We start from the raw sequence: 23,447 nt of genomic DNA on the forward strand, positions 1-23,447 counted from the left end.
GAACAGGCTTCCTATTGAGCTCAGGTTCATAATGGATACAGCTGCTTTTAAGAAGGGGCTAAAACACTTTTATTTACTCAGATTTTCAGCATCTTATAGCAGACTAATGATCCTTATGGTAGCTAGTTGAAGACATCTTTTTATATATAGTAATGATAGAAAAATAGCATTTTTTTTTTTTTTTTTTTTTTTGCTACTTAGCTTGTCTGTGGTGTTCTTTGCTCACATGTTTAAAGACAATAGACTGTTTTCAGTCCAATTCTTTATCTGTGAATTTGCAAACCATTGGACCCCTGAGGAAGGCATGTTCGCCGAAACACATACCGTGTAGGGTTCGGTTGGATTTTTATCACTGTATTTTTTATCATTGTACTTTTTAAATTGAATTTTCATGTTTTTATATGTCAGTGCATAATAAATTATCTCCAGAACATCTGTATCCACAATTTTTTGTTTTTGTTTTCATCGGTGGATTGTTTTCTTTGTTGTGCTGCTAGTTATCAATAATCCTGATGAATTTTTAATAGAAGAAGATAACATTAGACTTAGACAGTATATTAACATATGTAATAGTCAAACACAATGAAGCCAGCATGAATTACTAAGGGGTTATGTAGTTTATTGAAGTGGAGGTTTGTTTGTTTTTTAACATATGAAGACTGAGTTTATTTTCTCCACTTTTTTGTTGTTTCTGACTTTATTGGCCTGCTTAATGAATTCTATATGACCACTAGGAATCCATCTGCTCATCACTTAGTTTGGAGCAGAGTTTGTTATAGGTATGATTTCAACTACCCCAACATTGACTGGATAAAAGTTGAATCAGGGAATGCTAGGAAGGTATAATTCCTAGACAACATAAATGACTGCTTTTTTGAGCAACTGGTTCAGGAATCGACAAGAGGGGGAGCAATTTTAGATTTGGTCCTTAGTGGTATACAGGACTTAGTATGGGTAGTAATTGTGTTGGGTTCGCTGGAAAACAGTGATCTTAGCATGATCAAATTTGAGGTGATAACTGGAGTTGCTAAAGAAATCTACTGTAGCAGCATTTAATTTTTGCAAGGGCAACTACAATAAAATGTGGAAAATGGTTACAAAGAAGCTAAAAGGGTCTGTATAAAAGATCAAAAGTTTAAACCAGGCATGGATGTTGTTTAAAAATACCACTGTGGAAGCCCAGACCAGAGGCATTTCATATATTAGAAAAGGTAGAAAGAAGAGAAAACATGAGCTGGCATGCTTAAAAGGTGAAATGAAAGAGGCTATTACAGCCAAGAAAACATTATTTAAAGAATGGTAAAAGGATCCCAATGAAGAAAATAACAAGAGACATAAGCACTGGCAAGTTAGATGCTATGCATTGATAAAGAAAGCTAAACAAGAATATGAAGAACAACTTGCCAAAGAAGCAAAAACTCATAGTAACAATTTTTTTAGGAACATCAACAACAGAAAACCCATGAGGAAATCCATCGGACCGTTGGATGATCAAGTAGTAAAATGTGTGCTCAGGGAGGATAAGGCTATAACGGAGAAACTAAATGAATTATTTGTTTTGGTCTTTACAGAAGAAGATATAAGAACCAGAAATGGGTTTTAAGAGTGATAAGATGGAAGAATTGAAATAAATCTTGGTGAACCTGAAGACATACTAAGCCAAATTGACAAGTTAAAGTGTGGTAAATCACCTGGACCAGATGGTATACATCCTAGGGTACCAAAATAACTCAAACATGAAATTGCTGATCTATTGTTAGTGATATGTAACCTGTCACTAAAATCATCTGTAGTACCTAAAGATTGGAGTTTGGCCAATGTTATGCTGATTTTTAAAATGGGTTCCAGGGGAGATATGGGCAATTACATGTAGACAAACAAGATTTAATGAGACGGAGTCAGCATGGGTTCAGCCAGGGAAGGTTGTGCCTCACCAATTTGCATGACTTCATTGAAGGTGTGAATAAACATGTGGATAAAGGTGAGCCAGTTGATGCACTGGCTTCAATTAGTTCAGAACACATTCTTCCAGTGTCTTATCGCATTTCCTTCAAATACAATATTCTCACTCATCATATACTAGCTAGTGGTTTTCCTTCTTTCTTATACAGTCTTATGGTCCTATATTCACCAAAAAGAACATTACTTTCATCTCAACAACAGTTACTGATTGTCCCTTAATTTTGGCAATTATTTCTCAATTTTCATAGGAATTCCTCTTTCTCCGTTATGGCTCCCACCCTTTGGAATTCCTTAACCTTCTACCTCTGCATCAAAAAATCTTTTGAAACTTTTAAGGCACAATTGAAGTCATACTATTTTTCTTTGGCTTTCTGCTTTGTACCATTTTCCTTACCTTACTCATGCTATGGATCACCCTTTCTTCTTTGGCTTCTTAGCTTATATCCTTATTTGGGCAGAATTTCATTGTGATTTCCCTTACCTTTTGTTTCACTCCTTCCCTTCCCCAACCTTTTTGTTTTTATTGTAACCTCCCCTTTCTTTATCCCCCTTGTACCCATTTTTTGCTTTTATGTGGATTGAACTTATGTTTTTGTTTATTGCCTCTCTATGGTTGTATTTGTGGTATATCAAATAGTGGTATACAGGGCTGCCATCAGAAATTTCTGGGCCTCTTACTGAGCAATCCTATTGGGTCCCCCATGCACTTCTTCCCCCCCGACCCCCCCTTCTTCCATGGGCCGAATACACACATACTTTTCTCTGTCGCCACACTCTTTGACTAAAAGATTTGTAAGCCTGCAACCACGTTAAGGTAGACTCTTTCAGCAGGGCCCTAACCTAACCTAAACTAAACTAATCTATGCCTATCTATTCTAAACTAACATATGTCTAATACTGAACTAATAACAAACTAACAAACATCTGCATAATAAATAACTAATAAATAATAGTGCTAGTAGCTATAATTCACTTTTGAATGTAAAATCTCAGTTAAGGATTTCTTTTGACCTTTGTAGGCCAGAAGTAGATCACAATTGCACAATATTTTTTGTAACAAGTATTAAATGTGTTTTTATAAATACTGTAAGCTTAATAAATATATCAGAAAAAACTACACATCTGAGCGCATATCTGAACATACACATCTGAGCGCATATCTGAACATACACATCTGTATGATCCCATCCTCCTCAGCTTGCCTATAGCTGCATCATGCAAGTTAAAAATGTACGATATGTTGATATGTGCACCTTCCTTCCTTCCCATCCATCCTCCTCAGCCTGTCCTTACACATCCACAGCTGCATGTTAATGATGATGTATTTGTTATGATTGTTATGATGATAAATAAGTGCATATGAGCACATCATTAACATGCAGCTATGGATGAATATATAATGATGTTATGAGTGTGCACCTCTTCCTTCCCATCCTCCTCAGCATGTTACATTACACAGACTGTGTAATGTAACATGCTGTATGTGACATGCTAAGGAGGATGGGAAGGAAGAGGTGCACACTCATAACATCATTATATATTCATGAATCAATCTGATAATCATCACCACCAGGCTGTGTGTGTTATGGGATGGACGAAGAAAGGTGCAGAAATCCCACCCGTCTGGCATCTTTGTCTTCTTCCCTGCCAGTGTCTTCTCCCCACTCTCTCTTCCCCATTTCCTTTCAGCGTCCTTCTCCCCCCACATCTTCCCCATGTCCTATCAGCATCCTTCTCCCCCCTGTCTTCCCCATGTCCTTTCAGCGTCCTTCTCCCCCTCTGTCTTCCCCATGTCCTTTCAGTGTCCTTCTCCCCCCTCTGTCTTCCCCATGTGCTTTCAGCGTCCTTTTCCACCCCTTTGTCTTCCCCATATCCTTTCAGGGTCCTTCTCCCCCCTCTGTCTTCCCCATGTGCTTTCAGCGTCCTTCTCCCCCCCTCCCGTCTTCCCCATGTCCTTTCAGCGTCCTTCTCCACCGCTTTGTCTTCCCCAGTGCTTTCAGCGGCCTTCTCCCCCCTCAGTTTTACCCATTTCCCTTAAGCGTCTTTTCTTCTCCACTCCACCTTTCCTCCCTTTCTCCCTCCCTGCCCCTTACCTTTGTGGCGCTTCCCCACCCGACCAACAACAGAACAGGCCCGGTCGGACAAACCTCCCTGCCCTGTAGCCGCAAATTTAAATTACCTTCTTACAGCAGCTGGAGTATTGAAGCTGCTGTAAGAAGATAATTTAGATTTGCTACTACAGGGCAGGGAGGTTTGTCGGCCGGGCCTGTTGTTGGTCGGTTGGGGGAAGCGCCACAAGGCTAAGGGGACCTGATCGGCTGTGCACACCCCCCCCCCATGGCCGCACCCGGGGCAGACCGCCCCCCCCCCCCTTCGGAACACGACTGCCTTTTCCCTACCTGCCCTGCCGCAAGCAGCCGACCGGAAGTCTTCCTGATGTCAGCGCTGACGTCGGAGGAAGGGAGGGCTTTGCTTAAGCCCTCCCTCCGACGTCAGCGCTGACATCAGGAAGACTTCTGTTCTGCTGTATGCTGCGGCAGGGCAGGTAAGGAGAAGGAGAGGAGACTATGCTTGCGACCCTGGGGAAGCCAGGGCCCCCTGTCAGCTCCGGGCCCCTGAATGCAGGACTGGTAGTACTGCCCTGATGGCGGCCCTGGTGGTATATCAAATAAATTGAAACTTGAACTTGAAACATGTAGTGTATCTAAATTTCCAGAAAGCTTTTGACAAAGTTCCTAATGAGAGGCTCCTGAGAAAATTAAAGTATCATGGGATGTTCAATTGTGGATTAATAATTGGTTATCAAACAGAAAATGGTAGGGTTAAATAGCCATTTTTCATAATGGAGGAAGATAAATAGTAGTGTGCCATAGGGATCTGTACTGAGACCAGTGCTATTTAACTTATTTATAAATGATCTATAAATTGGAACTATAATTATGGTGATTAAGTGGGTCTTTTACTAAGGCACGCTAGCCAATTATGTTCTATGGACTGTAGCAGTTTTTACAAAAGGTTAGGACAAGTTCCTGGCAAGTCCTAATTACAAGATAATGAATACCTCTTTGAGATTAAATGGGTTAGATTACCAAATCAATTCTACTACCAAAATCCTTGGAGTCATCTTGGACTGATGCTTCAATTTTGAAGACCATACTAATGCTCAGGTTAAAAAAATGTTTTTTTACCCTATGGAAACTTTGTACCATCAAACACTATTTTGACTTCCTCTCTTTTCGACCTCTGATCTTAAGCATCTTAGATTACTGCAATATTATGTACTTAGGATCATTTAAGAAAACCATCAAACGGTTTGAGAGTCATTCAGAATGCTTTTGCCCATCTCATTTATGGTCTCAAAAAATCAGATCATGTAAGCCCATATTACAAAAAACTACACTGGCTGCCGATGGAAGCAAGGGTCATTTTCAAGTTTGCCTGCCTGTGCTTCAAAACCATAACTGGTTCATCCCCAATCTACCTGTAGCACCATTTTGAATTTCCAGGCACCACTTGCACACGTAGTGCCTATGTGTTTGATTTTCCATCCTTGAAGGGCTGTATCTACAAGAGATTCCTTGATAGATCACTATCATTCCAAGCAGGCAAATGGAATAAATTTCTAACCACCTTCATTTCAAATGCACCCTCCTACCAAACCTTCAGGAAATCAATTAAAACCCATCTCTTTGATAAATTTCTCCTACTCCTTTCCTGCCTTGCTGTATCTTTGAATGCTTCCGGACAAATCTTGACTACTCTTGGCATGCTAATATAATTTGAAAGTCATTTTCTGTCTGTATACAGTCTCTTTCTCTGTAAACCGCTCTGAACTGCTTGTGGTATTGTGGTATACAAAAATAAAGTTATTATTATTAGTCTGCTGTTGAAACAGACATAGGGGAAGCCATTGCTTGCCATGGATTGGTGGCATGGAATGCTGATACTATTTGGGTTTTTACCAGGTACTTGTGACTTGAATTGGCCTCCATGAAGATAAGAACATAAGAATAGTCTTACTGGGTCAGACAATGGTCCATAAAGCCCAGTAGCCTGTTCTCACGGTAGCCAATCCAGGTCACTAGTACCTGGCCAAAACTCAAGGAGTAGAAATATTCCATGCTACCAATCCAGGGCAAGCAGTGGCTTCCTCCATGTCTTTCTCAATAACAGACTATGGACTTTTCCTCCATGAAATTGTCCAAACCTTTCTTAAAACCAGCTACACTATCCACTCTTACCACAACCTCTGGTAATGTGTTCCAGAGCTTAACTATTCTCTGAGTGAAAAATATTTCCTCTTATTGGTTTTAAAAGTATTTCCTTGTAACTTCATCGAGTGTCCCCTTGTCTTTGTAATTTTTGATGGAGTGAAAAATCAATCGATGGAATACTGAGCTAGATGGCCATTGGTCTGACCGAGTAAGGCTATTCTTATGTTCTTATCCTTTTCCTTTCTGTCAGCTGATTGTGTGACATAGTGATTTGGACTGAGGTGTTGCAGTGCCAAGGACTGGGAGTTCAATACTCACTTTTAGTGCTTCTGGTGGCTTCAGCAATGAATCCAAGACAGAACTTCTCTGGATTGACAAAGATCATTGCATATACCCCCGTCCATCCTTTTCCTGGGGCACAAACACCCTTACACCAAAGATAACATCCGCAGCCTAGGAGTAACTCTCAACTCAAACTTATCAATGACAGATCATGTATCCAAACTAGTATCATCTTCCTTCTACTACCTCCACCAACTAAAAACCATGCGTGCATACTTCTCAAAACCCAAATTTGCCCAACTACTGTACACTTTCGTATTATCCCGCATAGACTATTGCAACACCAAAACTCTCTCCCACCTCCAAAGGGTACAAAATGCTGCAATCCGCCTCCTGAAAAACCTAGTCATTCGTGACCACGTTATCCCCGTATTAGTTTCCATGCACTGGCTGCCAATTCAAAAGTGCTGCGCCTTCAAGGCCCTGGTCCTCGCTTTCAAAACCTTCCATTAAATGATTCTGCACTGCATGAAAACTAAACTACAAATCTACTTCCCAAAAAGACCACTGAAGTCCCAAGGAGAAAAATTACTAACCATAACTCCCAGCCGCTCTTTCAAAACTGAAACAGCCTGCAAACGCTCCTACTCGCATTTTATATCTAGACTATGGCACACCATCCCCCCATCTGTTAGAACACTAGATGGACTTTGGAACTTCAGGAAAGCCGTGAAAACCTTCCTCTTTACAAACCCAGCGCCTTAAGGACATGCACCCAGAATTGCCATTCAGAGTCAATGCACCTACACCACCTAATCTCACCAGATTCTACTTAGTGTATATGTTTTATTGTCAAATCTATATTGTAAATTATGTAAAATCTTTGACCTGTCTCAATTATATTGTGGATGTACTTTGTAAGGCGTTCTGGGCTCCTTCGGTAGGATGGGCTAAATAATTGAATAAATAAATAAAAAATGTATGAGTGTGTGGGAGACTGTTTCCTTTGGAACTGATGTTCTTTGGAACTGAGTTATCTTTTATTATGATAAGAAAAGGAGAAAACATAGGTAGTTGTATTACTTGTAGGCATAACAAAAGCACAATAATTTTCCATCTGGTCCTGCTGCTGTAGCATATTCATGACTTTAAATTTGAGCATTTACATTTTCTTTTATGAATCTCCAGCCATCTTTGAAGCACTAATTTAAAAGTTAGGTAGATTGGTCTTACATAGAAAATCACTTTAGTTTGCTTGAACTGTTACTAAACACCCTTTCTCTATCCAGTTCATCCAAGCTTCCTCTTTCTCTTTTCACTCTAATATGTACGGTATATCTACTGGATTAGAAACATTGTAATGATCATACTGAATTGAATGATGGCTTCTTTTCTCTAATGGTTGTCCAAAGTCAAGTGCTTAGATAAAATGGACACGAACAACAACATGTAAGGGGCAATTCTATAAATTGGTACATAAAGATAGTCACCAAGGAAAAAATTTAATGGCACTGAAAAAACTGAGTGATAAATCCCATTCTATAAAAGGAAACCACCGGGCCTACCTCAATCCTTGGTGGTCTAACAGGGATCTGTTGGAGTAGGAGTGATGACCATTTGTGCCTGCCATGGTTGTTGTTGAATCCAATATGGCAGGTGTGACCTTTCACTCTAGTCTCACTGTAGATCTTAACAGTTGCCCACATTGATAACTACACTGCTAAAATTGTACTGTGCCTGTTTTTATCTTGTTAAAAGACCATCGTTAACAATGCAGGCTACCATTAAGACATATTATTTTACCACTAACTTGTGCATTTTAAGCATAGTAACATTTTAAATGGAACAAGATCTAGTAACTAATGATTGAGGTGCTGCAGAATGAAGACTTCCAGGGCACACTGACGGCAGCAGGCTCACTCATTTTCGCTGACGGCTGCCCAATGATTTAAAATAACAGCGGCCAAGAAGGAGATAGTTGGGGGAAGGCAACAGAGCCATAACTCTTCTGACCTTTGACTGCCAATTTTTGGTAGGGCTATGAACCCTGTGCCCATGATTTAAAGTATGTGAAAAGTGCTCAACTAATTAATTTAAAAACAATAAACATGTTACGGCATTCACAATAGCACTATAACTAGCTCATGCCTACTGTATATTCACAGGTGCATATGCTCTAAATGGCGTTACTTAAAACAAATATAAAAAAAAATGGAGCCAGAATCATACTGCCGGAGGTGTCTACTGGTGCCTAATGCCACTGTAGGTGGCTAACAGAGGAAGTGGCATTAGGCACCTCTGGAGGCATGGTTCACGTCAAAGGTAGGCACTGGAAATGTAGGCCTTGAAAATCCTGAGGCGCAATTTTCTAAATGGCGCTGTTGTGCAATTGGCATGTGATCGGCAGCCACTTTTAAGAAGGCTGCCAACAATGGCGCTGTTTAGAAAATCTGGTAGATGGTGCCTAAATATAGAAAATTTCTTATAGAATGACATTTTTGCCATGCAGTAAGTGCAAAACTTTACCCCACTTTAATAAACTTATATTCAATACCTGATGTCTTTAAACCCTTGTCACTAAACACTTTATAGCATGTGTTAACGATATATTTCTTATTTCTTTCTTCTTGACACCTCCAATCAATTGAAAAGATTAAGGAGCTCATAATGTCCAAAAACTGGCTTAAGTCGGCACTTGGATGAACATTTCTCAAAAAAGTCCAGGTGCCGATAATAAAACCGGGTTTTGGATGTATTTAAAAATGACCTAGGCCTTCATAGTGCTGCTGAACGACCAAAGCTAAACGGGGCGTTTCAGGAGGAGTGTCGAGGGCGGGAGGTGGGCCAGCTTAGACTTAGTTGTACAACATGTATAACCGAAAGTTTTACAACAGAGCCTAGACGGAACTTGGACGTTGTGACTTAGATCATGTAAAACATGGTCTAAGTCACAAAACCCACCTAAAGTCACCGGATAAGCACTGAAAACACATAAAACAGACCCCCATACACTACCCCAGTGATCACCGACCCCCCCCCCATAAAATTTTAATCACAACTTTAAAATTCAGCCTCCAGACCATCATCACCTGGCCGCCTGGCATAGGAAAGTCTAGTCGTCCAGCACAGAGGCAGCTTAAGTCGTCTTGGGGGTGGGTTAGGGACCCATAGAGAGGAGGATCCATGCCCATAAGCCCCTGTAATCACTGAATTGATACTTAAACATGTGCACTGCCCTATACACCCCCAAAACCCTTTTTTACTGGCATATAAGTGGCTCCTGCAGCCATAAGGGCTATTGGGGTGGTAGATAAGTGGGTCTAGGGGATTCTGGAGGTGGTTTGGGGGGCTCACCATGACCTATAAGGGAGCTGTAGTGAGGAGAAGACATGGCACCCTTTTTGTGAAGTTCACAGCAGTGCCCTGTAATGTATCCCATTATTTAGGTGGCATGTCTGGGTGTGCAGTCCATCACTTTGCAGACCCCTCCCACGTCCAACAGGGCTTGTTCTAGGCGTTTTGGACTTGGACGGAAAGTTGAACAGAAATGTGGTATAAAGATGGACGATTTAGCGGCTTGGACGAAAAAAAGTTGGACGTATCTTTCGAAAATGTGTCTTAAGCTGTTTTTTACTTTAGATGACTTGCGAGATGGACGTAAACGGACTTGGCGTCCCTTTCGATTATGCCCCTCCACGCATTATCTGACTCAGTGATACTTGCTGAGAAAATAAGATGTCAGACCTTACTTCTTTAAAATGACTTGCTTTGTTTTTATTCAGCACCTAACTGAACTGTCCTGTATATCTATTGACCCAAAAAATAAAATAAAAAAAAACAGAAAATGTTTGCAATATATCTTGGCTTTAAATAACACATGAATGATTTAGCAGAAGTAGACATTATAATATGATATTATTGTGACTACTACAAGTAAGAGTATGAAATGAAAACAAAAGTTTACATTCTGTGTGAAAAATGAGAATTGTGACTTCAATGTTAATTTAGATTCTGCTGGAATGTCAAATTCCCCAAACAATGGCCCCCTTTTATGAAGCCGCGTTAGGCTTTTTTTTATCGCCGACTGTGGCAGTATTGGCTCCGACACTCATAGGAATTCTATGAGTGTCGAAGCTTTTACTGCTGTGGCCAGTGAAAGAAAAGCCTAATGCAGCTTCATAAAAGGGGAGGGGGGGGAAGATGATAGGTAGATCTTATATATCAATAATGAATCTAATCATAGAGCTCAAACTATTCAAAAAGGTATTAATGTGTATAATCAAAAATATATTTTTGGACCTTCGTATCTAGAAGCGCGTTATTACAGCTGTTGGTCTCTACTTTAAGGGGTTTTTTTTCAGAAAAATATTACCACCAGTCCCTGTATGAAAAATAATGATGTAATGTATCAAAATTGAAAGAACCCTCTTGAAAGATGATATGATGTTAGCTATTCACTACATATGTTGACGAGAAGTAAAAATATAAATACTATTGATATATCGAATTTGAAGATAGTTATATCCAGTTGAAATGTTGTTATTTTTCACAATCACTTCCAAACATGTTTTTATATATTACATCATTATTTTTCATGTTTATATTGATTATATTTTCTGAGTACAAATCAGGTAAGTCACTCTTATCTGTCACAAATCAGGTAAGTCACTTTCTCCTTCACCACCAACTCCAGACTCCGTCCCTTCTTTCTTGCCGCACCATATGCTTGGAACAGGCTGTCAGAGTTGATACATCATGCTCTATCTCTAGCAGTATTCAAATCCAAGCTAAAAGCCCACTTTTTAAAATTCTTCTTTCAACTCTTAACTCCCATTCACTGTCAGATACTTTTACCCCAACCTTGAGATATCTTGACTGTCCAAATTAGATTGTAAGCTCTTCTGGGCCATCTATTGATTGTTAAATATACAGCGCTGTATCTGCTTTTCAGCACTATAGAAATGATAAATAGGAGTAGAGAAAAATTCTGATAAGGGATTCCTAAAGTTAGGCGCTGGCAGATGTGTAGATTGCGCCTGCCAGCGCCTAACTTAATTGTTTTAGTTGGCTTTAAGTGGTAATTGATCATTCCATTAAAAGCTGCTTAAAAAGCTATTTTTAAAAAATACCGAGGCACCACTAGGTGTCTTCCGGGTTCATAGTCAGTGGCGCGCGAGTCACCAGCGCCGACAATTCAGTGTAAGAAAGAAGCATGCCGTGGGAAAACTTATTTTTAAAGAGCTCCGACATGGAGTGTTTGGGGGGAAACCTCCCCCCCCACACACACACTTTACTGCATAGTGTTCGCGCTGCTGTTAGGGGGGGGGGGTTGGGGGGTTGAAACCCTCCATTATATCGAAAACGGAACTTTTTCCAATTTTTTTCAGGAAAAGTTCCATTTTCTCTATAATGGGGGGGTTTCACCACCCCACACACCCTCAACGACAGCGCAAACATTATGCAGTAAAGTGGGGGGATTCCCCCAGCTCTTTAAAAATAAGATTTCCCACGGCGTGCTTCTTTCTTGCGCCAAATTGTCAGCGCTGGATTGTCGGCACGCTGGTGTCTGGCGCGCGATTATCCCATCACCGCCTCCCGGGACCAGCGGTTAACACCCGTTTGCCTCTTGGTGCTTAGTGATGCTGCATGCCTAAGTAGGTGTGTGTAGGGGTGGAGCTGGCTTTAGGTGTCACTAAGTGCCGCTAGCTGCAATTTGATGATTAACCTAGGCACCAGAAATGTAGGTCTTTAAAACCCTGGCCTACCTTACCAGTGCCTAAGTTCATCGTTAGGCGCCGGTAGGCGCCTGTGACTGACACATGGTACACACCATTTTTCCGATGTGCCTGCTGTTTCAGAATCCGCTTAGAGAATCAGCTAAACAGAGACTGATGGTTCCTAAGGTGTTTCTAGATATGAAGATCCAAAGACATGGTTGTGATTATACTTATTAATACCTCTTTGCATAGTCTGAGCTTTTGAATTTTAGATTCAAGTCATTTTATTAACACAATAGGACACTAGGGGCTAGAGAACAGCACGGGGACAATATTTTTCCCCCATCCCCATGTTAACTCATTTTCCCATCCTGGTGAGTTCTTTTCCTGTCCCTGCCCCATCCCTGAAAGATCCGTCCTCATCTGCACAAGCCTCAAACACTTTAAAATCATAAGTGTTCAAAACTTGTGCGGTTAAGGCAGAGCTTACAGGAATGGGGCAGGGAAAGGGACAGTGACAAAACTCATGGGGATGGGATGGGAAAATTGAGTTCCTACAGGGACGGAGACAAGTTTGTCCCCATATCATTCTCTATTAGTGGCTATAAGTTGAGCTTGATGTCTCCCTCACAATGTTCAATTAGGCCTTTTGCAGCACTATACTCAAGGCTTGTGGGTTAATAGCATTACATCTTCCAGCTAGATTTGGGAATTTGTTGATTGCTTTCGGTAAGAAAAAAAAAAAAGTAACAAAATATTGCTGCTGACAAGCTAGGGGAGATTTAATTGATTGTGAAAATAGCAGTAATCCTGTTCAAAACCATAAGCATAAGTGGTTATCTATGAAGTTAATGTTCACTATAAGTCTCTGGCTGATAAACTATATTGAACTTTATTATATATTTTGTTCTCTTTTTTTTTTAGATCTGCCTTGAATGAGGCTTGACAAAATGTCACCGCAATTTTGTGAGTGGAATCTCTTACCTTTTGGAATAATGTTTGGTGTCTTCTTCTCACACTGCTTGGCCCAGAATGATGAAGGTAGGTTTTGTGCAAGAAATTTCCTTTGAATTGATAAAGAAATTGTCCTGGTTTATACCTGCTGAAACAAAGGGCTCCTCTTGAGCAGGTGGTAGTTTTTCGGCTAGTGCGTGCTATAGCGTGCGCTAATCTGATGCGTGTGTTAAAAACGCTAGCGCACCTTTGTAAAAAGAGCCCAAAATGTTTCCTAAAGGAAACATGTGAATTGCATGTTTTCTATTATTTTATTATTATTTTTTTTTAGAATATACTGTATAGCAGACTAGAATTATGATAATTGAACCTCACTTCCTACATCTCAATTTCTGTCATTTTAGACTGAGCTTCCATCATCTTACATTTTCTAAGCATAAGTTACAAGACATCCAACATTCTGAAATATGAACCTGCATCTATTATTGTCTTAAAGAAAAACAATTTGCCTTCATTCTAGCTTTATGCAGCTAAATTTGGCATTCTTTTCATTGTTTCATACATCAAAGAATCAGTGCAACTTTTGAGCTACAGTATTGTGTAGAAATGATAACATTTGTAGAATTTTATTTTATTCTAAATACTTGATTTAAGAAAAGCATCAGTTTTGGTTTTTACTATGTCTAGTAGCACTATAAAAATTATAAGTAGTAATCTAATTTTAGCTCTCCATGTCAAGCTATATTCAGTGATTGTACTTACTGTGTGAAAGAAACATCTAGCTGGTTATAAGGTGTTTATGACCCTATGAGGCCTATACACTAAACAATTTTATCGCAGATGCAAAATGGGAAAACCCTTTCAATTCATCAGGTTCTATATCTTGTATCTAGGTTTGTTTCATGACCATCCCTCTCATATTATATAACCAGGAATGGATGTCTACTAGTCAGTGTATTTCATATAGGGTCCTTGATATGAAGAGCCACTGAAAAGTTCTCAGTCCAACCAAGAAGAGAAGATGTGGAGCCATAAAACTTATACGTTATTCCACACTTCTCTTGACACTTTTAATTTAAATGATATGAAATGAAAGAAAAAATGTGTCAAGAAATGTGTGGAATAACGTGTAAGTTTCATGGCTCTACATCATTCTCTTCTTGGTTGGGCTGAGAACTTTTCAGCATCCCCTAGTATATATATATATATATATATATATATATATATATATATATATATATATATGTGTATATATATATATATATATATACACTGTAATTCTATCTTATGACTTTGATTTATACTCAGCTTGAACTGAGAAGTCAGTGAATACAGATATAACCTTTAGAGCTCATAATTTACCATATTTTACCTTGTTTCCGATATATATCTGAAACCCATGCCTAAATTGGGTTTGATAGAGTATAGTTTGTTAGCGAAGCTGGCATTTTGAGCTGTGTGATTTTCCTGTAAGTACTTGATGATGTTATGGTTTGTGAGACAGATCAGGATGTCAGTAAATATATTGATTTGTCTTCTTCATGGAAACTCGGGCTATGAAGAAAGGGGAGGAGTTTTCTGAGGAGGGAAATATCAGTGGATGTTTCCTTGGCTCAGGGAGGTAGTTGATGTCTGTCAGTGAGCAGATCACAGATTAGAGGGGGTAAAGGATTATGAGAGTTCATTCTGTGATCTCTGTCAGTATGAACAGATCATAGATGACAGAAGAGTGAGACGTTTTGAGGTAGTTGTGGGAAGCTGTCAAAGATGACAGAGCTTTGTCATGAAGGAAAGCAGTGAGAGGTTTGACAGCATAGTTCTTGAGGAAAAAGGAAGGAAATCCACCCTTAAAACCCTGTTTCTCTTAGGACTAAGGTCTAAGGATATTAAAGGGTATACTAAGGCATCAGAGATATATAAAAGTGTGCGGGTGTGGGATGACAGAGCTGGCTCCAGTGGGGGCACCTGTCAGGCAAGTTCCCTTCCCTCTAAATCCAGGGAACACTTCAGAAAGAGTGTTGCATACCAAAAAGCTTTAACTTTACCATATGTGCCTAATATTTTTAGGGATGGTATGATTAAACCTCCCCTAAATGCCTTCTATGTAAGTGTTAATTCTTCAGGCCCTCAGAAGTGCCACCAAACGTTCAATAAATTTTCATAACATTTGGCTTTATGCACCCTATCGTCATCGGGTCACTAGTTTGATAATTAATGTCAACAATGGCTATATTAAATATTCAATAAGTTAAGTAAAAGCAACAGCTTCATTAGGTTGTAAAGTAAATGTACTTAGCTTGGGTGGTTGACCAAGAGGGATAAAGTCGCCAACATGTTTCACCCTTTGGAGGTTTCCTCAGGGCACAATCCCTCAGTTATATTCGTTATTCACGACGTGGCCACCAGGATTGTGCCCTGAGGAAACCTCCAAAGGGTGAAACATGTTGGCGACTTTATCCCTCTTGGTCAACCACCCAAGCTAAGTACATTTACTTTACAATCTAATGAAGCAGTTGCTTTTACTTAACTTATTGAATATTTAATATAGCCATTGTTGACATTAATTATCAAACTAGTGACCCGATGACGATAGGGTGCATAAAGCCAAATGTTATGAAAATGTATTGAACGTTTGGTGGCACTTCTGAGGGCCTGAAGAATTAACACTTACATAGAAGGCATTTAGGGGAGGTTTAATCATACCATTCCTTCAATTATGATTGAAAGTTCATCCTTCTATTGAATTGAAATTTCACATTTCAAGTCTAACACAGTAATATTTTTTAGGATCACAGATTGTTTTCCTACCATGATCATCATAAAAGAAATAAGATGATCAGTATCTGTGGATTCCTAAATGTTGATGTGATTTCCTTGAACTCATGCAAAATGTATTTATTTATTCAGTTTTCTATACTGTTCTCCCAAGGGAGCTCAGAATGGTAACACAAATTTATTCAGGTACTCAAGCATCTGTCCTGTGGTAATGGGGGGATTAAGTCACTTGCCCAGGCTCACAAGGAGCAGCGAGGGTTTGAACCCACAACTTCAGAGTGCTGAGGCCTTAGCTTTAACCACTGTGTCAAAAGAAAGTATGGAGACTGAAGAGAAAGGTCTGTGCTTGGTCATAGGTAACAGAGTGGTGATATAGGCTACTGGTACCTTGGCTTAATATTTACCCAGCCTGGCAACAACAGCTTGGTGGCAAGGCCTGAATTGAGTTTCTTTGGTCCATCTAACAAAAGTATATATTGGGATAGTGATAAAAAGCACAATATGTTAGCAAATCCCACTGTAAGAATACACCACCACTGTAAATTAAACAGAACTCATAAACTATCCAAATAATATGAATACTACAGTATGAGATAGGGAAAGCCTCAGAGCTCTTTGAAGCTATTACATGGTACTCCTATGTTTCCTTACTTTCAGTCATCGGCATAAAAACCTCCCTACCTTTAATATTTACTGTTCAATTAATCGTTTCTTCTGCAAATCAACTGTTCAATGTAATTTATCTATTCCACAGTTCAAAAAAATCCATAAACCAGTCAGCATATCAAAAACAGCAAAGAATTAGGAATACCACTTAACTTATGTCAACAGCCATCAATCTTCACAAAATGGTCTAGTCACAGTGCCTCTGATTTCACAGAACCAAAATAGTTTCAGTAACTCTAGCTCTGACGCTGCAGCGCAACATGAAGTCTGAGATAAAGTGACATTGCACTACTTTTTTAAGAAAATTGTAGCGTTGAAGAGTTACTTTCCCTGATGCAGCGGTGTTAATATACCATGAAACATTGCAGTGTCAGAGCGCGAGTTATTGTAATACCTTGCAAGTGCTCTGAGGCTTTTCTTAGCCCATAATCATATTTTTTGAATTTTTTAATGAGTTTTGTATAATTTGCAGTGATGGAGTGTTTTTACACTGGGCTTTGCTAACTTATTGTCCACATAATGAAAAGACACCCTTTTGCCCCTGATATATTTTGTGTAAAGAGACAAGACATCTCACTCTGGACTGACAATATAGGTTCTCCGCATGTCCTTACTATTTCTGCCTTTTTCTAATAAAGGAGCATGTGTCAGGCCAGGTTAAGTAGAGTGTGTGTTAAGAGAAATATTCTTCCAATCTGGCAAGGAAGTTATACTGATCCACCATAGTTTTGGTTCAAAATTCCTGAAAATGTAGCTGATTCAGGTTCTGTTGTGTGAATTTCTAGTTAGCAGAGTTTGGATTTGTCAAAATAGTTCTTTCATTTCTAGCCACTCAATTCTAGCTGAATTTTTTTTTTCTAATACTGTATTTTCTTCCCTCTGTTGCAGTAAGTAAATATTATTTCACCTCAATTGTTCATTTTAAGAGCAAAATATGTTCATTTTTTTTAGTGCATTGATTTGTTTTTGAACAGCTCAGTCATTGAACAGCTCAGTAAAATAATTGGATGTATGCAAGCAGTGTACATATTTCTTTTTTTGGTAGTTTGCACAAATCATGAACATGTTTTCTTTCTTTTTTTCACTACTTTCATCTGTGGTATCACTGACTTTTACCCTAGTTAGCCTGTTATATTCATCAGATTCTTTGAGAGCCTGAGAAATGTGATTTTCTGCTGTTTCCCTTTCTGGAACTGATCATTTCATACAGCGATGAGGAAAATTTTGAGGAACACTTCAAATAAATTGAGACAGAATAATTTATTATAATCATGGGGGGGGGATGTCAATATTCAGTGTGGTTTCAGAGATGCTTCTACTTGTTTAAACCATGCTGAGCGGGCCGACCACTGGTATTCAGCAGCACATAATTGGACAGTGTCCCTGATTGTCAGTTCATACTGTAGAACCCAAATCCAGGCAATGCTGAGGGTAGAATTAGGGAGAGGCTGGCACTTATGCAGACATGGGTGAAATACTCACATGGATTAAAAACTGACTAGAGCATAGGAAACAGAGAGTGGGGGTGAATGGACAATACTCGGACTGGAAGAGCGTCACCAGTGGGGTGCCACAGGGCTCGGTGCTTGGACCCGTGCTCTTCAACATCTTTATAAATGATCTGGACATTGGTACGATGAGTGAGGTGATTAAATTTGCGGACGATACCAAGTTATTCATAGTGAAGACGCAGGGGGATTGCGAAGACTTGCAGCGTGACATAATCAGGCTCAAGGAATGGGCATCAACATGGCAGATGAGGTTCAACGTGGACAAGTGTAAAGTGATGCATGTAGGTAACAAAAATCTCATGCACGAATACAGGATGTCCGGGGCAGTATTTGGAAAGACCTTCCAGGAAAGAGACTTGGGAGTTATGATCGACAAGTCGATGAAGCTGTACGTGCAATGTGCGGTGGCAGCAAAAAGGGCGAACAGAATGCTAGGAATGATTAAGAAGGGGATCACAAACAGATCGGAGAAGGTTATCATGCTGCTGTACCGGGCTATGGTGTGCCCTCACCTGGAGTACTGCGTCCAGAACTGGTTGCTGTACATGAAGAAGGACACGGTACTACTTGATAGGGTCCAGAGAAGAGTGACTAAGATGGTTAAAGGGCTGGAGGAGTTAGCGTACAGCAAAAGATTTGAGAAACTGGGCCTCTTCTCCCTCGAACAGAGGAGATTGAGAGGGGAAATGATCAAAACATTCAAGGTACTGAAGGGAATGGACTCAGTTGATAAGGACAGGTTGTTCACCCTCTCCAAGGTAGGGAGAATGAGAGGACACTCTCTAAAGTTACAAGGGAATAGATTTCGTACGAACATAAGGAAGTTCTTCTTCACCCAGAGAGTGATAGAGAACTGGAACGCTCTTCTGGAGTCTGTCATAGGGGAAATCACCCTCCAGGGATTCAAGACAAAGTTGGACAAGTTCCTGCTGAACAAGGACGTACGCTGATAGGGCTAGTCTCAGTCAGGGCACTGGTCTTTGACCAGAGGGCCGCCGCGTGAGCGGACTGCTGGGCACGATGGACCAATGGTCTGACCCAGCAGTGGCAATTCTTATGTTCTTATACACATTGCTAGTGTTCACACTGCTAGCAACTAGATAGGACTAAAAAAAAAAAAATGACTGTTTAACTCTTCAGGTGCCTATATTGAATATATCTGCTGGTACTTGCATATCTTCTGGGTCACTGACCCAGTCCCACTGATTTCTCCGTCCACCACCCTTACACTTAGCTCCCCTAAACCACTCCTTCTTCTAATCTAGTCTAATCTAATCTGCAACTTGTGAATTGCTCTATACCTAGAGAAGATCGAAGCAATTTACAATATTAAGAACCCATGAAGATCATAGGAATTCTATGAGCATCGGAGCTGATACTGCGGTTGCCGGCACTAAAAATGCTTGCACGGCTTTGTAAAGGAGGGGGTAAAAGAGTGGAGGGGCATAATAAAAAAAAAAAAATGTCTAAGTCCCTTTTTGACCTAAGGCCTTAAACGTTGAAAGCAGAAGCAGGGAAAGTGTCCATAACCAAAATGTTTTGATTATGGCCTGCCTCTACCTTCAGCTGTTTAAACGCCCAGCCAACCACTACGTCTACAAGTACACCCCCATGACGTCTACACTTATACCCCATAATGAACAAAAAAAATGCATAAGCCCAAAACGTCCAACACAAGGGCTTTTAGACGAAGGAGGAGCCAGTCCTTCGCCTAAAAGCTGGATTCTGTAACCGGTGTCTGTCAAAAACAACACCGGTTACAGAATCCCCCCAACTCCCCCCCCCCCACACACACACAACATCGGGGCAGGAGGGAACCCAAGCCCCCCCAGCCCCGGGCACCCGCGGCACCCCCCGACGACATCGGGGCAAGAGAGAGCCCAAGCCCTCTTGCCCCAGCGATTGTGCCCCCCCCCCCGCCGAGTACGATCGGGCCACGAGGGAGTCCAAACCCTCATGGCCCCGGCGACCCTTATCGAGTACGATCGGGCCAAGAGGGAGGCCAAACCCTCCTGGCCCCGACGACCCCCCCCGACTGGATCTGGCCAGGAGGGAGCCCAAGCCCTCCTGGCACCGGTGAACCCCCAGACTGGATCTGGCCAGGAGGGAGCCCAAGCCCTCCTGGCCCCGGTGACCCCCCTACCCCACACCCCCACTACAATACAGCAGGAGGGACCCCAGGCCCTTCTGCCCTCGACACAACCCCCCTCCCCCTAACGACCGCCCCCCCAAATACCCGATTGCCCCCCACCCCACCCACAGGAGGAGCCTAAGGCTCTTGGGCCTATTCTGATTGGCCCAGGTGCCTCAGGCCCCACCTGTGGGCGGGGTTTCAGCCGCCTGGGCCAATCCAGCCCCATTATGGAGCCGGCTGGCCTGCCGGACGGATGGGCTTTGCACCCGTCCGTCTGGCCAACGTTGAAAGGTACGGGGAAGGGGGGGTAGGGGTGGGGGGGATATAGGATTGGCCAGGGTTGGATGCGGGTTGGCGGAGGAGCTGATCGGGGGTTCGGGGGTGGGCGTTGGGGGGAGGGAGGTTTTGTCGAGGGCAGAAGGGCCTGGGATCCTTCATGCCCATATAGTAGTGGATGGTGGGGGGTAGGGGGTCGCAGGGGCCAGGAGGTCTTGGGCTCCCTCCTAGCCAGATCCAGTCGGGGGGGTCACCGGGGCCAGGAGGGTTTGGGCTTCCTCCTGGCCTGATTGTACTCGGCGGGGGGGAGTTGGTGGGGGGGCACGATCGCCGGGGCAAGAGGGTTTGGGCTTCCTCTTGCCCCGATGTTGTGTTTGTATGTGGGGGGGGGATGATGTATCGCGGCAGATGCCTCATCTCCCCTACCACGATGCCATCACTCCTCTACCTGAACTGCTGCAACCCGTGGCAGGAGAGATAGGGCATCTCTTATGTCGCGGGTCGCGGTAGTTCGGATAGAGGAGCGATGGCATCACGGTAGGAGAGATGAGGTATCTCTCCTGCTGCGATGGTTGCGGTGGGTGAGTAAGTTGCCGGGCCGCTGAACTGATCGCGCCAGCGGCCATCAGCTCAGCGGCCCCTTTTTCGGCACTTAGACCTGTTTTGACTTTGTTTAAGTCAAAAAGGTATAAGTGCCGACTAGGCTACCTGCCTAAAGTTTTGGTTATACCTGCTGCACGCCTAGGTGTAGATCGGCCCATCTCCCGCCCTTTCCCCTCCTCTATACACACCTCTTTTCTCTCTGTGCGTTTAGAGGCAGGGGAAAGGCCTAAGCTGGTTTTAGATGTGTCTAAAAAACAGCTTTGGTTATGGGTACTTGGACGATCAGGCTTTTTGATCGTCCAAGTAGCCATTTTGGACACTTTTTAGACTTTTTTTTTTTTATTATGAACCCCATAGTGTACAACATGAAAATCTACTTATTTCATAACAAAAGTACAAGTTTATGATATAAACTTTCCAACCATTTTACACACAAGAAGCTCCTTTTGTAAGATTTCTGAGAGTGGGATCTGCCAGTACTGTCCTGCATAAGATTCCAACAATAGTTTGCCATCATATGTGAATCCCATTTTCCTTGGTATCTGGCTTCCATTGTTTGTAAATCTTTCACCTTACTCTTCGCTTAAGTCACCAAAGTTCTCTGGTAAGTGATCTAAGGGCTAAATACACTAAAGTCAGTGATCGTCGCTAAACCTGTTTTCAGAGCTTTAGCAATGATCGCTGTTACCGACCAAATGCACAAAATGGCCCACCGCGTGTTTTTTTTCACCTTGATCGCCCATTTTTCGATCCAGCCATGCAAATTATCTAAAACCCTATGCAAAATAGCCAAGTGATTGATGCACTAACATTGCTTGGCTATTCCCAATGGGGTTTTAGCGACTGTAAAAAACAATTTGTCTAGACCTATCGGTAACTGTGTTACCGACAGGTCTGCCTGGGTTTTCTTTTCAATGGCACAGATATTTTGCTTGTGTTACATAAGCAAAATATCTGTCCCATAAAAAAAATGAAAAAGTCCCCCATCACTGATGACAGCCCTCCCTAACAACTCCCAACAAATGCAGCTCCCCCAAGCCAGGCAGCCCTGAGCCACTGTCCCCCTGAGCCCAAAACAAATGGTAGGAGGGATGCCCAATCCATCCTGCCACGCAGAACACCCCTGCTTCATGGGCCCTCCTTTGCCAAGCACTCCGGAACCACTGCCCCCCAACCCCCCTAAAACAGTATCAGGAGGGATGCCCACTCCCAACTGCCACTGGATGACCCCTCCCCCCCTCCGAACCTCCCGTACTTTTTTAAAACGTTAGATACAGGAAGCCTGCTCTCAGGATCCTGTTCTGGGCCCACTTGTCTAAATGCCTTCCCAGTGCATCATGTGATTCATTGGGAGGGTCCAAAGGCCCTGATTGGTTCAGGTGCCTAAGGCCCTTCCAAAGAGGTGGGGGTCATAGGTTTCTGAGTCAATCAGGCCTTGGGCACCTCCCTCTGTATCCTGGGAATCCCTCTTGTCATATTTTTTAGGTTGGGGGGGGCGATGGCTGGGGGGTGCCTGGCATGAAGGGGGGGAGCTTTTTTCTTTTTTTATGGGAAAGCTTGAACACCTCAGAAGCCCAAGTATGGATAACCATTGCAAAAACACCCTAACTCTGTACTAAAGTTTATATATCAAAGCTCATGTATTGTAACGCTATCACTGAAGTTCATGTATTCATAACATCATTATAAAAGCTCATAAATAGTAGCTCATGTATTATATTGTATTGTAACTATTGTAACACCATTACCGAAGCTCATGAATTATAACAACATTATAGAAGCTCAAAAATTATAACACCACTACTAAAGCTCATGTATCGCAACGCCATCATAGGGGCTCATGTAAACTGCTCTGAAATGACTACCCAATCATTAGTGGTATAGAAGCTCTCAATAAACATAAACATCAACATCAAGCTGTGCTGTTGAGCTGCCCATAAGAATAGAATGAGCGACTAAGCATTTAGCTCGCACTGCTCTGCTTAGCAGCACAGCTTAATAAAAGGGGGATTAGTGTGCTATGATTATAATATGATATGGAGACTGAAGTGTTGTTGTTGTTGTTTTTTTCTCAAAACCTGTGGTCATTCCATTTATTTTTGAGCCTGCTACACTAAATTATATTTAAATTATTAACATGTGGCAATAATGAAAATATAGAATATCATGCAGGATATTATAGAAGCCAATTACAGAGTTTAAATATTTACCTCACATTTTAAAAATATTTTTTAGAATAGCGCAGTGACCAAATGTCATATTTACCCTCCTTTTACAAAACCACAAAAGCAGTTTTTAGCGCAGGCCATTGTGTTGAATGCTCTATTCTGCTCCCAACACTCAGAGAGGTCCT

At 41.6% G+C, this 23,447-nt stretch overlaps 1 protein-coding gene across 5 annotated transcripts in view; it reads left to right on the forward strand.

Annotated features, from left to right (window-relative positions):
* Positions 1–23,447, forward strand: part of PCDH15 (protocadherin related 15) — a 2,123,136-nt gene that overhangs the window by 950,315 nt on the left and 1,149,374 nt on the right. For all 5 annotated transcript variants that reach the window (XM_033941002.1, XM_033941006.1, XM_033941004.1 and 2 more), the window contains one exon: positions 13,100–13,216. In XM_033941002.1, coding sequence (XP_033796893.1) covers positions 13,111–13,216 — 106 coding nt within the window. In that variant the 5' untranslated portion in view covers positions 13,100–13,110. The remainder of the gene's footprint in view (positions 1–13,099; positions 13,217–23,447) is intronic.

This window comes from Geotrypetes seraphini, chromosome 4 (genome assembly GCF_902459505.1).
Source record: "Geotrypetes seraphini chromosome 4, aGeoSer1.1, whole genome shotgun sequence".
Lineage (NCBI taxonomy): Eukaryota > Metazoa > Chordata > Amphibia > Gymnophiona > Dermophiidae > Geotrypetes > Geotrypetes seraphini.